The 16,253-nt window shown below is 39.1% G+C and overlaps 1 protein-coding gene across 2 annotated transcripts in view; it reads right to left on the bottom strand.

Moving 5' to 3' along the window:
• The window catches only part of pde4bb (phosphodiesterase 4B, cAMP-specific b), a 36,893-nt gene extending 21,351 nt beyond the window's left edge, over nt 1–15,542 (bottom strand). The window contains exons 1-3 of one of the 2 annotated variants that reach the window (XM_026998301.2): nt 15,430–15,542; nt 8,281–8,409; nt 4,934–5,148 (exon numbers count right to left, since the gene is read on the bottom strand). In XM_026998301.2, coding sequence (XP_026854102.2) covers nt 4,934–5,148; nt 8,281–8,322 — 257 coding nt within the window. In that variant the 5' untranslated portion in view covers nt 8,323–8,409; nt 15,430–15,542. Of the gene's footprint in view, nt 1–3,923; nt 4,193–4,933; nt 5,149–8,280; nt 8,410–15,429 lie in introns of those variants that run through there. The other variant, XM_026998303.2, reaches the window with a different exon arrangement.
• Nucleotides 15,543–16,253: the final 711 nt, after the last annotated feature.

Below are 16,253 nucleotides of genomic sequence, written 5' to 3' on the forward strand. Positions count from 1 at the left end.
TGTCACGGAAGACCGATACCCAAAAGGGGGGGACATGCCCCTGCAGGACCAGGACCGTGTCACGCACTTTCCTCGTTCACAATCGCCTGTCTTCTGACAGGTGACACCTGCACCTCATTGACCTGCACACGTATTTATACACCCACAGGTTCGGAAGGACAGGGCTGCACATTAGTAGCCGAACCACGAGAGCCTACTAGACAGAAGCTACTCCGCTCCGACCTACCCACTAGACTCGGTGACGTAACGTGGAAAGTATGAAGAATAAAGAACTTGTAAATGGAACTTCGCTTCTCACTTCCTCTCTGTTGCCCGTCACATCCCCATGTTATGTTACAGTAACAAAAATAATGTTAAGACTGAACAGCATTATCTACTTACATGTTTTGTATAAAATTAAGACAACAGTTTTTTTCCATTTGCTAAACTAACAAAGCTAAAATTTATAAAGGCTAAAGAAATGCCCCTTTTAAAAAAAATCTCTTTGGACTGTTGGATCAAACATCCAGTAGGTTAGCTAAAAGTAGGACACCTATAAGAGGATTTGCCTAGTGGCCGTAAAAAATCTCTTTGCGGAACAATGACAAGTTATGACATGTAAATTGTATAGGTCCTTTCTCCATGTTATGGGAGTGATGCAAAATAGTTCATAATTTAATGCAATAGTGCCACAACATCCACATGGCCATTTTGATAAAATAAATGTATATTTGATTAACACTGTAAAACAACAGTGTTAAACAGCACAGCTGACCACTCATACTTGTTCGTCATTGTCCACTAGTTGACACTGTACAGTTTGTTTGGACCTGGGACTTTGCTGGATGTGATCTGGCCGCTTGGGTTATATTAGTCCCTAACTCTTTGGAAAACATCAAATCACAAAGCTGACCACAATTATTTTCATGATCTTCAAATACAACTGTGTTCAGCACATTGAAAGAAACACAGAAGGTGAATATTCGGTCTGTAAAAGTGGTAAACTTTTGGGTAACTGCACCACTGAAAAAATAAAGGCGTTATAAAACTTATAAAATGTATATGCTCGTATCGTTTGTGTTTTTGTAATATCCGTAGCATTTGTGAGTTGTCACCAGCATTTTGTTAAGATTATATTGAATATACATTGAATTTGCATATTATATAACATGGATCACACTTAAAGCACCTCCCTTTGTGCCTGGTGTCACCAATCCTTTCCATAAAGCACCAGTGTGTCTACAGATTTTTCAGCAGGAGCACACCTCTCAACTTATTACAGACTGAGATCAACTGATTGAACAATTTACATCAGGTGTGGTTCTGCTTGATGTACACTTTGAAATATTTGAATCATGAAATGTTTTGGCTAAGATAAAGCATAGAAGCACAGTTTTCTGTTCCCACAGTATTTTGGTTTATCCCAAACAGCAGAAATGATCAAGGTGTCCCTTGCGGGACTGGAGTGTATAGCATGCATGGTAACCTTGGAAATGTACATTTTATATATATCATATTATATGCATGAAAGCACGCCGTATGAGCCTTCTGCTTCTCACCAGTATGTATTGATTAAAGCAGAATATTGACTGTAAAAGCATTCTTGGGTATGACAAAGGCACTATATAAGTGTAACTACTACTACTACTACTACTACTACTAATATTTATTACACAGGTGTAAACCAAACAATTTTATGTTTGCCATTCATATCAACAATTACTTAGCATTACTAGCAAAATAATATATGTTCTACACATATATTGAAAAACGAGAAAAATAAAAAGGTCACCAAAAACAGGAAGACCCTTTTTAATTTATTTGTTTGTTTTTGCACTTAAACATTTATACTCTTTTCTATCTTTGTATACTTACTATTGCTCTTTAATAAATCAAAAATAATTTGCTCTCTGATTACTCCATTAATCAATAGAGTAATCGGTAGAATCTAATACTGCAGCCCCTGAACAGTGTAAATGTACCATAGATTATTTTGTTTCAGAAATAGTTGTAGAAGAGCAATAAGCCACTGAAAATGAGACAAATGGTATATTTATGAAAAGGGTAGTTAACTTTCTGGAGTTGTTCCCTGAGGAAAAGTCCTCCCTACTTGGATCATTCTATCATTGCATGAATCTTGTTCTGCGGGCATCTCATATATAGACTCCAACAAAGACAGACACAGAGAAAAGAGTGCCAGAAGATACTGCCAATAGAGATGGAGGAGCATCTGAGAAACAAGATGAGAAACTAGGGAATGTCTCCGAGACAAGGAGAGGAATGTCTAGATGAAGAAGATAAAAGACCTGGAAGACCGTATGCAGACCGAGGCCGATGTATACAAAGCAGGCAAAGATATAGAATGGGTTTGAGAAACAGAAAAGGCTCATGGAAATGGAGAGAGCCGAGGACGGAGATGCACTTATCAAAGCGAGTAGCAGCAAGAGAGAGAGAGAGAGAGAGAGAGAGAGAGACAGAATGGCATACTGGCTAGGGAGCAGAAGAGAAAAATGTACTGAAAGAGAGAGAGAGAGAGAGAGAGAGAGAGAGAGAGAGAAATGGGAGATCTAGATGCATGGTGAGAGTATGCTGGAAATGATGAGAAGAGAATAAACTCCAGGTTCTAGCTGCCTCATTTGATTGCAGAGACTTGACGTACACAGCTGAGAGTGAAACGGGGCTGAAGGACATGTTAGCTATGGCTGTCTCTCTCTCTGTTTTGGATTAATGAATATGTTTTGGTATTTTCTTGTGGTTTTCTTATAAAGTAATGTAGAAACCTGGCATCCAGTACGTGTGATAATTAGTGGAGAAAAGTGTTGTAATAAAATGCTTTGAGACACCGTGCCAACATGTGAGGACATCTCAGAAATTGGCTTCCAACATGATCTGGGTCTTAAGAAGGTTAAGATAATAATTCACCTGGCTCTATGGATAAACACACTCTTCCTCTCTTTTCTTAAGTGTTTTTTTTAAATATTGTGTAGTATCTGTGTAATTAAAAGTCTTTCTTTTTAAAACAGTTGTTTTATTTGAAATTATAAGGGCTACAGTGACTTAAAATTATTTACAAGTCTAAACTGAACATAGATTAATTTTTTAGAGGTACCGTGTAATCAATTCCTTAAAAAAACCCCAATAAATTAAAAAAATATCACCTGTGCACGAATTATGTTGGTTGCATTTATGAGAAACAGAGAAGAAACGCACTGTTGAAGGAACTTGTTGTTATGTTTGGTATACGGAGGCACTGGGTCAAATGATATTAAGCTATGACCCAAGCAAGTGCAGAAGGGTACGCTCATGGGACAACTTAAGACACAGTGGAAGGGTTGAGCAAGACCACCTATTTCCATACCCTTGAATCTTGTAAAACTAGCTCAGTGTGTGTGTGTGTGTGTGTGTGTGTGTGTGTGTGTGTGTGTGTGTGTGTGTGTGTGTGTGTGTGCATGCGTGTGTGTGTGCGAGTGTGTGCATGTGGAGCATAGGCTCTAGTTACCTCTTAAAATGCGCAGTCATCATAACTGGCAAGCTAAAGATGTTAAAACCATCTCAAGAGCGGGTAACCAGAAGACACCAGTACCCAGACTGTCCCTGAATAACACAGAGCTTCCCCTCTCCTAACACACTTTAATTCATATTCGCAACATACTAATAGCCCTCTAAACCTTACACCTGTCATATGAATATATCAGGACAGATCAAGCAAATCTAAGTGGTTCATCTGGCATATGATTAATGATTGCATGCTGAAGCTCCTCAGTTAAACACATGGTAGTGAAGCACATTCCCAGAATATTTTCACAAAGTCACAACAGCATGGAAGTCATTTTGAACCGTGTTCTCCCTTAACAATTCTCTTGACACACTCAAACTCTCACTCTCACTCACACACACACACACAAACACACGGATCCCTCTTTATGAAACCCTTTTCCTCTTACCACGTATGAGACACCGCTACAGTGAACCTCCGTTGCTGGCGCACACTCTTTTTGACCAGTAACTTCCGGAACACGTGCGGCGAGGTGCACAGTAACCCCGCTGCGGCTGGCTCCCACTCCTTGACCCCAGGCTGGCCCTGTGCCTCCCCCTGGAGTGGCACCTTCAGTTCCCCGCAGCTCATGTCCGATTCCTGGCTCAGATCCATGCCTCCTAAATGCTTCACCACTGGCCTGGCCTTAGACTTCCAGCAGCAGTGAGAGTGCAGAAGACTGCAAGCAGAATGTCCTTACCCTCTCTTTTTTTCTCACCCTCCTCCCCTTTGCTCTCTCTCTCACCCTCACCCCAGGGGCCCTTGCTTTCCACCCCCACCCTCCTGTGGGCTTGCTAAACATTCAACTTCAGGCCACACCCATTTACAGGCCACACCCACTTTGCCTAATTCCCAGGGTCCTCGGTGAGCAGTGGGCAAGCCCGGAACTGTTCAGAGTCTGTGTGTATCTGAGACATTAAGGCAGGTGCAGAGAAAACCATCATGGATAAGAAGGATCAAGGAATATCAATAGACTGTGGTGTGTGAATGCAGGCTTACAAGGTTTAAAAATTCAGGGGGAATCACGTACACTGAAATCTCAGAAAACCTTATTACTGAGGATGTTAAGGTTTTATAAGAGGTATGTACGAAAAAGGTGGGTAAAAACTCACTTGTGGTTGGTATAGTGTAGTGGGTAACAATGCAGCCTCTCCTGTGGTGGAATGGGGTTTAAAACCCCATACAGACAAGTACTCTATTCCACACCAATAAGAGTCCTAACACTAATCTCGCCTACCTCTGCTTGGAAATGTAATCTGCTCTGGATAAGAGTGTCTGCCAAGTATGTAAATGTATCATGTGGGCAAATTTCAAAGGCTATTAAAACAATACAAATCTCAGAAAAATCTGCATAATAATTCACCCTCTTATGTTATAGTTTTACCTCATGTGAACCCTGAAATGATGAAATGGCCTCACCTGTCAGGTGGCACTGGAGTGATGTCTATTCGTGGAGTCGTGGTGATGGTAAGTGAGGTGGGACGGCTCATGAGGTCCTCCTCGGGAGACCGTGCCCTCTCCGCCTGTCGCCATGACAATGGCGGCAGCACCAACGTGCCTGAGTGGCGGCGGCAGCGTCTGTGCAGGTCTGCGCCCAGAGTGGCCCCAAGGAAGGCTGGTACCTCCTTGCTGTCCTGCCAGCAAAGATATAATTACAATTACAATTATAATTCTGTATAATTACAGAACAATAAACCTGAAAGTTGCCTTAAAGTATTATGCTGAACAGAAAATTACAAAGACTACAGGACAGAACAGAGGGAGAGAGGCATTAGGTGAGTCCTTGCCCAACAGTTCGCTTAAAGACAAGGTAAAACCACAGCCTGATTGTAGTAAGTACATTTGTACAGAAGAGGGCACACTTTTACTATAAGCTGAGCTGAACAGTGCTTCTCCTAATTACTCTCCAAAAGTGTTTTAAGACATGTTTTAACATGACTCCGTATTATTTTTTCCATCTAAAATGTTTCCTTATAATTATCATGTATGCCTTCACTGAAGATGTAAAATATCTAACCAATTAATTGCAATCTAGTTGGACAAGCACATAGACTACATTTATATGGAAGGGTGACAAAGTGCATTTTAGCTGATTGATCAGGAGCCATTTTGAACACTGCCACTTCCAGAACAGCCTGTTCCTGTCAGCTGAGAGTGTTTTATAGATATTATACATTTAATGGTCTGCTGTGTTTCCGTGAAGGTTTGGAAGCAACCGCAGCCTGTCAGCAAGGCTCATGAATAATGTACTGTTTTCAATATGTGACCACATCATGGATATATCAGTGTGAATGGAGTTCATATCCATGTCAGGATTTTTCAGAAAATGGGAGGCAGAGTCTTAGCTGGAGTTTCCCGAGTACTCCCTGAAGGAGTGAGGGAACGGGGAGTGTGTGTTTGTGCGTGTGTGTGTGTGTGTGTGTGTGTGTGTGTGTGTTTGTGTGTGAGTGTGTGTGACAGATAAAGAAAAATATATGGTAAGAAAAACAGAAAGGAAGCGGTGAGAGTGATTAAGAACAGATATCCTATTCTGTTTCTGAGAGAGAACAGACATTCAGTGTCCCACAGTTGTTGTTTTTTTAAGTATAAACAGTTTTACACAGACCAGGCTATAAACCTGTTTAATTGAGTATAGCAGCCTTACCAGTGCTGCCAGTACAATATGGGTTTTTTTCCCCAAAATCTCTATGGCACTTTTTCATCTAGCCATAGACTGATACCATTCTACTATATTTCAGCTAAACTAATAATAAATGACACAAAATATTTGTTCCACTGGTTAATACACTACAACCTCAAAGCTTTTATCAACATCCTGGTGACTTTAAACTAATATAAATATGAGAGTTCAGTGATCAATGATTCTAGGCTGTGAAAAAGGTTGTGGTGCAGTTAGTATTATTCCTCTGCCCAATAGTTATTAAGCAATGATTATAATTATTATTAAATTAATAAATCAAGCTAACACTGATAAGTTATTTTCATTGCATTAAATAAAGCTAACATTGGGAAGTTCATCATTCAGTCTACAAATTTAGCTTTCAGTATACAAATTAAGCTAAAAAAAACCTGTTCCTCTTTTCAGCACCACAGCTGTAAACTGAATGTGTGTCTTAATGGTAAAGCTGTTTCCAAGCACCATGAATGGCCTTGGAAGTGTTGAAATTAAATCTTGACAAATGTCATTGCAACACTGCCATTAGCAAGGCTAAACTGCATTAATGATACACCAAAATGGCTGCACAGGTTGAAGAAGAGGCACAAAGAACAATACAAGGTCAGGCATTAGGTAATCGAGAGGAAGCCTTGTTACTATGTCAACCACTTTGCTTCCTTTTTACCATTATATTGGTTGAATAACACCGTTTTTCAACAAAACTTGCAAACCCTTAAGGTCTGTGTGAAACTAGACAGTACTGTCTCAGCACTCCAGGAGTGCTAGGGTGATGCACTGGAAACTATTGATCTAGTTCATCAAATCAAATTATAGGTTTAGTCAGTGCACATTTGTCCAGATTCACAAGACCTTTGGGAACTGAGAACTGATGTTGTATACAAGAGAACTGTGGAAAAACACAACGATTCATGTTCACTATCTTAGTGGGGATTATAAGACGTTAAGTAGCTAGTATTTTACTTAGCAAATCACCTACATCTACATTACCTGTGTGCACTAATAAAAAGATGGCTTCACAGTAAAGCTTATTACTCAGTAATTAATTACTGACAATATTCAAGAAATTCCACTAACCCCATGTTATCACCATGAATGTTTCAGGGGATGTTTTAATTTGCAAGAAATTCAATTATTTCTTAACTTTAAGGATTCTCCTTAGATTAATGTCTTAAATGTTTTTCCACTACTAAAATCTATTCTTCTTTCATTATTAGGGTTAAGGCTAAAAAGAAGCATCACAGTTACAAACTAAAGAGTGACACTGCAAATAGAGACAATATATGCTGTCTGTGCAATATCAATAAACACAAATGGAACAATTTAACTAATCAATGAAAATATCTTATTTAACATGAACAGACATAATAATATAGATTTCAGGACACATCAAGTCTTGCTAAATGTTGATCTTGTGCCACTCAATGGCAAAAAAAAAAAAAAAAAAGATTATAGGGCTTTAATAAGCAAGAGGCTCTGTGCTGGGGGCAGGGGTCTCCTTATTTACAGCCTGCAAATCAATAAGGCCCCCAGAGAGCATGAACGGGTGGCATGAACAGACTCTGACTATGGCAAAAGAAACAGATGGGAGGTGTGGCCTGTCTGGCCCCACCCCTCACCACAGTCAGGCCAGTGGGAAGCCGGGCTGCCACACTGGCGTGGGTTTTCACTCACTAGCATAAACGAGCTACACTCCATACCAATCTGCTTCCCAGTTCTCATTTTTCATCTTTTCACATTGAGACATATTTCTCATGCTGCTGTTATAAACCACAGAGTACTGTATGAAAGACATCCTGTGATTTGCCTTGATTTTGTTGCACTAAAGGAAACACTGGTTAGAGTGATTGTGCATGTGTGTAATAAGAAAGCCTGTTAGCAACAACAATTAATGAAATAACAGATGAGTGATGGTGACGTTAATGTTTAAGTGTGTATTGTTGTGTGTGGTGCACTAAAGCCAAATTTCCACACTGGGAAATGTGCATGAAAGATAGCTTGAAAAGGTAGCATAAACCACTGGTGGAAACAATAGCACCAATATGCTAATGTTCAGATATGAACAAGGGTGGACAGTGTCAACTGAACTCACGTCTTTGGACATCACTGTCAACACACTGCAGCTCTTCCTCATGCTCCCTACATTCAGATGTCCGCAAGGTCTCCCACCTCTCCTGAGGACACACGTGCTGAATGCAGACGGACCTTTTCAAAGAGGCAGCTGTTTCAGGAGAGAGAGAGCACATCTTTGTGGGCATAAGCAGGCTCATCTTCAGAATTCAGGAGGTTAGCACAGTCTTGAAAATTTTTTTACAATGCCAAAAGATGAGAACAAATGCTACATTCTAAAGACTGCCTCAAGCTTATAAAAACGGTCTCACCACTGACTGAATGCATAGTGCCAGCTTTTTTCTCCATCATGCCTGCGATACCCATTTCTTTAAAAACAGAAATATAGAATTACTGTCAAGCCAGAAATATTCCATCAGAGACTGTTTCCTGAGAGAAAAGGTCAGATTGACCTTTGGCAAAAGAGCCATACCACAGTGAAACCGTCCCGGCTTCTATTGACACTGTCTGGACTCTTTGTCCTTTTTTAAATGGTGCTGATCTTCTGAAGCTAAAAGTACAGGAGGACGCTTTAGGGTGCTTCTGGTTTGGACCAGTTTCCTGCAAGCCCTCCAATATACACACTGCATTTGCACAGCCTGTTTATTATTTGTTATTTAATATAGTTTTAATTAAATTCAAAGTCAAATGTATTTATATAACGCTTTTTACAACAGCTGTTGTCACAAAGCAGCTTTACAAATGGCTGAGTCCAAGCCCAAAGTGAGCAAACCAAGGATGACAGTGGCAAGGAAAAACTCCATAGAGCATGAGGAAGAAACCTTGAGAGGAAACCCTGACTCAAAGGGGTGGCCCATCCTTCTTTGGATGACACCGGATACTTGTAATTAGAAAATGATTTATTTATTAGAAAACAACTGTCTGGGGATACAATGAACAGCCATAGAGCCCGCTACCTCACTGAAGACTTCAATTCTGTAAACAGTTTGAAAAACAATGACATGAGATCTTTGAGTACAACCAACTTATGTTTTTTCTTTCCCTTTTCTTTTCTTTGTTTTTAGAGGGTGGGCAGATATGTGCATTTTTCTTTTCGTTTGGCACCACATTATAGATGGCGGTGGTAACGGTTGTAAAATAGATTTCAAAACATGAAGCAAAGGGTCAATTAAGCAGTAATCCATTTCAGTTTTTCAAATATTTAGCTGTGAGTGTACTTAATATAGTAGAACCACATGGATAAAGGTGGAAAGGTTTTTAGTTAAAAGTTTAACACAATCTATGTGCTTCTTCCTATGCTGCTAAGTGATTCACAGTGTTGCCAACTGGGATCATCTTCACAGGGGTGGTCTTTGCACTAGACAAAGATTTGCAGCCACTGAGGACCCCCTTGTCCACTGAGGACCCCCTAGTCCTCAGAGCCAAGTGACCAATACAAATGAGGTATATGTATTGATGTTAAATAATATATATGACTATATTTTTGAAAATTGTATGTGCTACTGCAGCACCACCCCTGATCCCTGTAATGGTCTGTTCCATGGTTGTCAGTAATGATGCCACTGTATGAATGCAGACCAATGCAAGCAAGCAAATAAGTGATAAGAGTGGACACGACGGTCTTCAAAGTGACTTTCTGAGTGTTGAGAGAGTGTTGACTTTCTGAGTGTTGAGAGATAAAAATCTAAAAACAAAGTTATGGGTGACCAGAGAAATGACTTAAACAAAACCATTATGGAGGTGACATAGGTCAATATGGAATGTGGTCTTCCACTTTTCAGACCAGTGTGATAGAGAACTATTACACAACAAAAAGACCCTTTAAAACACTGTTCAGAGATGTCTTTTGTTATCGGCTATTTGTGTTTTGTTGTTATCTATATGCATAAATGTAGATGGATTTGCTCATTACCATGCTTCATAGATATATTTTAAATTCTAGCTATTTAATCCTTTAATATCATTAATACTAAGTAAATATTGTTTGAGAGCTGTCAAAACTCAAAAGGAACACAAATTACCGTAACAATACAAAGTAATTCCAGCCTATGGGTATTAGAGTTGTAATAAATTGGAACAATTCAATCAACTCCAGCCAGTGTAGCTGATTCAGTCCTCTTATAGCAGTGCTGGAGAGACAATGATCATTTTAATTACTGTACCAGATTTATCCACAATTTATAGACTATAAGTATTTCTAATGGGTAGTTGCTTTCTTCAACTTGAGTACAATAAAATAAGACAAGACAAGTATACTACATTTTACATTATGCTTTTCATAAAGAATAGAGAACAGAGCTTTAAATGATAAGATAAATTAACAAGACAGAACTTAAAAGGATAATAAGAAAATAAAAAGATAAAAGGAAAAATCTAAAAGGAAATTGGATCAAGCAAAGCTGAAAGCTGCCTCACCATGTTTTATTCTAATTCCAGGCACTAATAATTGACCAGACTGTATTGATCTCTGAGGCCTATTTGGGTTGTATTCTTATAGCATGGCAGAGATATATTTAGGTCCCAAACAATTTAATGATTTATAAACAAGCAGTAACACTCTGAAATCAATCCTGTAGCTAAATGGAAGCCAGGGTAAGGGCCTTAGAATTGGAGTAATATGTTCACTTCTCTTCGGCCAAGGTAGCGTTTGAAGCGACAGCATTTTGAATTAGCTAATGCTGTCTAACAGTATTTTTGGAAGGCCACTAGGGAGTTTAGTGCAGAAGTCTAACCTGTTAGAAATTACAGCATGGAAAAGTTTATTTTTCTAACTTGGTTTTTGGTATGTAGTGCCTTGGACTGAAGGCACTCACATTAAGCCTTTTTTCTGTAAATAGAATTGTTTTGCCCTTATTAAGTTTCAGAAAACTGGTACATCCAGCTGTCAAAGTGCTCTATACATTTACACAGTGAGTCTATGGGACCATAAATCACTAGACTGTTTTGTTTTCTTGCAGGATTTGGCTAATGGTAGCATGTATACATTTAATAGAAGGGGTGCAGCAATTGAGTCTTGGGGGACCTCACATGTTAATATCAGTTGCAATTCTAGATATGATTTAAACCAGCTCCAAGTCCATTCTGGAGAGGTCTACCCAGTATTCATGTTTGTCTAAATGTATATTGTAATTATACACAGGATAAGATATAAAATGTATTATGCCAATCCATGGGTGCTTCACATAGCACCCAGCCCTCTCACTCCATACCAGAAACCACAACATCACAAGCTCTTCTCAGGGGTTATCAGGAAGGCACCTCCCTTTGTCTGTGATTTGCTGAATTAAGCCCACAACACCTCCAGAAGGCTCTTCAGTAAAGTCTGGCTTCCCAGCCACACCCCCCCTACAAGATCACTTTTAATCCAAGCCGCTCCACTGAAACTGCACAATTCGGCCCCCAGTTCCATATGGGCTTTATACTCTATGCCAATAGTACACATAACTGTGCTGCCCTCATGCTGCCACTCACTTCCATAAAAATCTGTGTTGGCTTCCTGGGTGACTAAGGCCGTACCCAGACCCAATAGCACCGCTAATGCATACTCAGTGCAGCCAGTTCCACATAGATTGTACCTAATACATCACCATATAAAATACCTCTGCCATTCCACCTTTATAGTGTATTTCCCCAACTTGTCTGGGCTGTCCTTATCCACAATCACTGACTAGCCTTTTCAGCTACTTCTGATAACTCCTTCACAGCTACGCTTAGTTTACAGCCTCTAAAGCTGAACTGCCCAGGCAAGGATGCAGAAGACTTAGCTACAAATCCCCCAACACCTATCTCTACCAGTCTTATGCTATGTCACCTGCATTCTCTCAGCTCAGCCACCAAGTCTGCAGACTTAAGATTCTCCCTCTCAAAACTTTCATCTACTGCATCCTCAAATGGAATTGTTAACTCTGTTAAATAAACTATCGTTTTACTTTCAGAGCACAACAACTTGTCCAGCCTCAGCATAGTTAGTGAAATACACTGTGAGACTGCTGAAATCAATTTGATTAGCAGTGTCAACATTAATTTCATTGGCCATGTACTTTTGGAAGACAATGTGGGTGGCAGCTTAGATAAATAAAACAAGGTTATTGCAATACAGTACTAGGCTATGGTTAGGGTTAGGTGACTCATATGTTAATACAAGATTTTTATTCATTGGTTTCAAATGTATAACTTCTGGGAGGAAGTATGGGCTACTCTGACACCAGCCCGAAAGAACCAGTCAATGACACTTCCACTATGACATGGCTACAAAAGCAGCATTTTTTGGCTATAATAGAACTTGCAGCAACTGCTGTCATTGTTTTGTGAGAGTAAAACTGAAAGTTCAGGCAGTGTTGGTCCCAATTTTGGCCTATAAACCAAGGCATACCTTGGCTTGCCTAACCATGCCTAACCATGTCTTCCATGTGACAAACATGTGCTCTGACCGCCAGAAGAAAGTGACCAAAGTGCAAGCTTTCTATTACAGCTGCCAGAACACACATTTTACCTTCCAGAGTGACAGTCTTTTTTTTACTTTGACCTAACAGATAATGCTAGCATTGACAGTGATATGAGTTTTAAACCTACAACACCATCCCAGAAAATTTATCTTTGCTTTTAACCTTCAGTGCATCATACTGATTACATTTCGACTGCTTGGGCTCTTCTGCATGAAGAAAAAGCTTTCCAGTGTTTGTGAAGCAGAAAATACAAATGGCTCAGCACAGCTCCAGGACCCATCTTTGCAACAGTTTTTTTCATTCAGACACATTAACCAGGAAAACACAGAGTGTGTTTGAAAATGCACAACTATTTAGTAAAATCCAACACAAATGTATTATTTCTTTGCTGTGGTTGATGACAATGCATGTGTATTATTATATAAGAATCTGTATTATCAAATAATTTGTGATAATCTCACCCCACCAATTTAACGAATTAATTTTAGTATAAATTATCAAAATTTGAAGCAATATTCAAAACTTTAAAGCTGGAAAAAGTCTACTTACAGAGCAATGAACATATCAGTGTTTGTTGGTTACTGCATTTTTAATAAATACACATCTTGGGAGAAACTCAAGACCAGTTGGATATCTGAGATTCATAAAAGATTATGAATAAACAAGTCATTAATGCACAATGAACTGTGCCTATACACTCAACACTTTCAGCAACTTTCAACATGAAGGACTTCTTGAGAAAAACAGAGGGAGAAAGAAGGACCAAGAATGACTTGAAAACGGTGCATTTGTTATAAGCATGAAAACCTTGCATAAATATTAGAGATAAATTTGTTGATAGAAATACTATTCACTTTGCGGAAAATAAGTGGTCTATTGCTCTGTTACGCAATGCAAACCTGATACAGCGTAGCCACAACTTGTACATATTGAATCATGCAGGATATTATTAACATTTACACATAATGCAGAGATTCTACACAGCTAAGCATGTGAACCATATAGTGATGCTGCAAAGCTTATTAGAAACTGAACCCACTGGGCAATTAAAATTTCTGCTTATGCAGTTACACACTATTGTACCTTTTGTTTATTGTTTAATGCAATGGAACTGATGTTATGCACTGATTTTATGCAAAAGAAACAAAAAACAAGCAAACTTAAAGAACTATACTGTGACTCATTATAGTTCCCACATAGGTTAAACCATTTTAGACAAGGCTTAGTGGACAATTCACTTGAGTTACACAGTGCCTGCTTCTAACTCATTTTAAACGCAACAATCATGATGCACTATAATGAAAAACACGATAAACATGATGGATGACAAAGCTTGCACACCTTCGATGTAAGGTGTGCGTGCATACTAACTGAGTCATAAGGGCATCTGAGCTAATCCTTCTTTCTCAGCACTATTGCATGGTGTATGCCCTCAATAGATAGACTGAGGGATGGATGGTTGCTTTTCAGCAGAGGTCTTCTGCATGTATGTGGAGATTGTGTAGGAGAGAGTGAGAGAGAGAGGGAGCGATACTGACATAATGGAATTCGGTGTGGGATGTATTTCATTCAGTCTATTGAACTTCTGAGTGATACCGTATATTGAAGTCTCCACTAAGTATCCTGCTATACAAAAACACCTTAACTAAAATGTGAATAGCGAAATAATTATCATTAACAACCCCAGTAGTTCTGAATATAATTCTACTACATAAGGTGTGGCTAGTTTTCAATGAGCAATCTGGTGTGCAGATAAAGCGCATAACTATGTTCACTTTATGTTTACAGTATGTGTTACTGCATATCGCTAATTAATTATCCTCGCATCTACATAAAGAGCAAAAAGACATCAACATAAAACCTGAACACCGCAGGGTTCTTAAGAGATAAAAACATCACCATAAACGTTAATCATACACTGGTGTAAATACAGTCATCCTCTAACAGACCTGGCAATTGCTCTATTTTGGTTGTGCTTTCGTTAATGTATAAGCTAGCGACACTGCAGATACAATAGGTTAATCACATTCATGTTGTAAAATCATACTTAATTGTACAAACATATTACGACGAACAAAAGGTTTCCAGACCATTTTCAAATAGCTTACCATACTTGTAGACATTAAGCAGTTATAAGTGATCATATTAACTTAATAGCAAGCATGCTTTTATCTTGGCTCGCACGTGTTCAAATACCAGGATTTACACGCTGATGTTGACGTTTTGGCGAGGTACACACACACACGTACAAAATATCATAATGATTGCTGAATTAATATCTGCAGTGTTCGTTTAAGCCCATCTGGACGCGAAATACTGTAAAAACCGAACACTGGTTTGAACAGTGAACTCTTTCTAGCATGCATGTATCTGGCCAACATGTTCAACTTCTGTTGGTGTCGTTTCTGTCTAATCGTGTCGTTAGGCACTCTCCATCTATTCCCTATATTGCAACCTAACTACACTGAACTCCAGTGCTTGAAGTGTGTTAGCGCGATCACATATCATTTCTCGCTGACTAACCGACATCTCGTTACACAACACGCATGACACCACAAAAAGTTAATAACTAAGATGCAAGAAATCATCTGTTTCTTATTTTTTACACCATAGTCAGAAAAGATTAAACAATTAAGCCTCGACAAAAGAGGAACAATGTCTTGATTTAGGCTATTTCCAGACATATTTTCCAGGCATATATTTCTTTACAAATTCAGACCGCTTACCTTAGCTTATTCACTTGTAAGTCGAAGACAACGTGCAGAGAACAACAATGGGGCAACCGAATGAAAGAGTCTCCTTTGCAAACCCCTCCTATCCCATTCGAAGTGGGCATCCGTCAACCGCCTGCCACACTGCAGCCGGGGGCGGTACTGTTTTTAGGAAGTTCTTGTAAACAGGAACGCCCCCCTTTTCTCATTGGCTTTGGTTTCTTAATGACTGGGAACCCATTTGGAGGCCACAAACGCATGTCATTGATGTTGCATCTATGTTACATCAAAAAGACGATTTTCTTTTCGTGTTATCTTATTTTTTTTCTCGGTTTAAAGTAAGTATTGATGTTCTGTACACATTTCTGACCTGCTGCTAATTCTGTTCCTACCAGCACTGTGGGCTATATAAAAACTAGGTGTCCGTATGGCAGTTCTTTTTGTACAACTCACAATTAAAAAAAAAGAAAAACTATTTTCTTTCTGTCTCTTTAACATTCTCCATTTAAGAAAAAATCGATAAACACTGTGGTGTGTTATGTGCTTTACCTAGTATACACTATTACAGTCATGTGTTAAAAACATCCGTTTCGTGTGAATGTAGAAAGCTGGTGTAATTAAAATCTTTTAAATTAAAAGTCAAACAGGGATATCTTTATATTCCAATCCACCGATCTTAAAGAACAGAATTTGCAGCAAATTAGCCCTAAAACACCATGTTTAATCCTCTTACCCACTCCCAACTAATTAATGTAACAATTTTATGATCCATATATTAAGATAACCATATTTAATGTGGTCTGGTTCCCCCCCCCCCCCCCCCCCCCACACACACACAC

The sequence above is a fragment of the Electrophorus electricus genome, chromosome 18 (assembly GCF_013358815.1).
Source record: "Electrophorus electricus isolate fEleEle1 chromosome 18, fEleEle1.pri, whole genome shotgun sequence".
NCBI lineage: Eukaryota > Metazoa > Chordata > Actinopteri > Gymnotiformes > Gymnotidae > Electrophorus > Electrophorus electricus.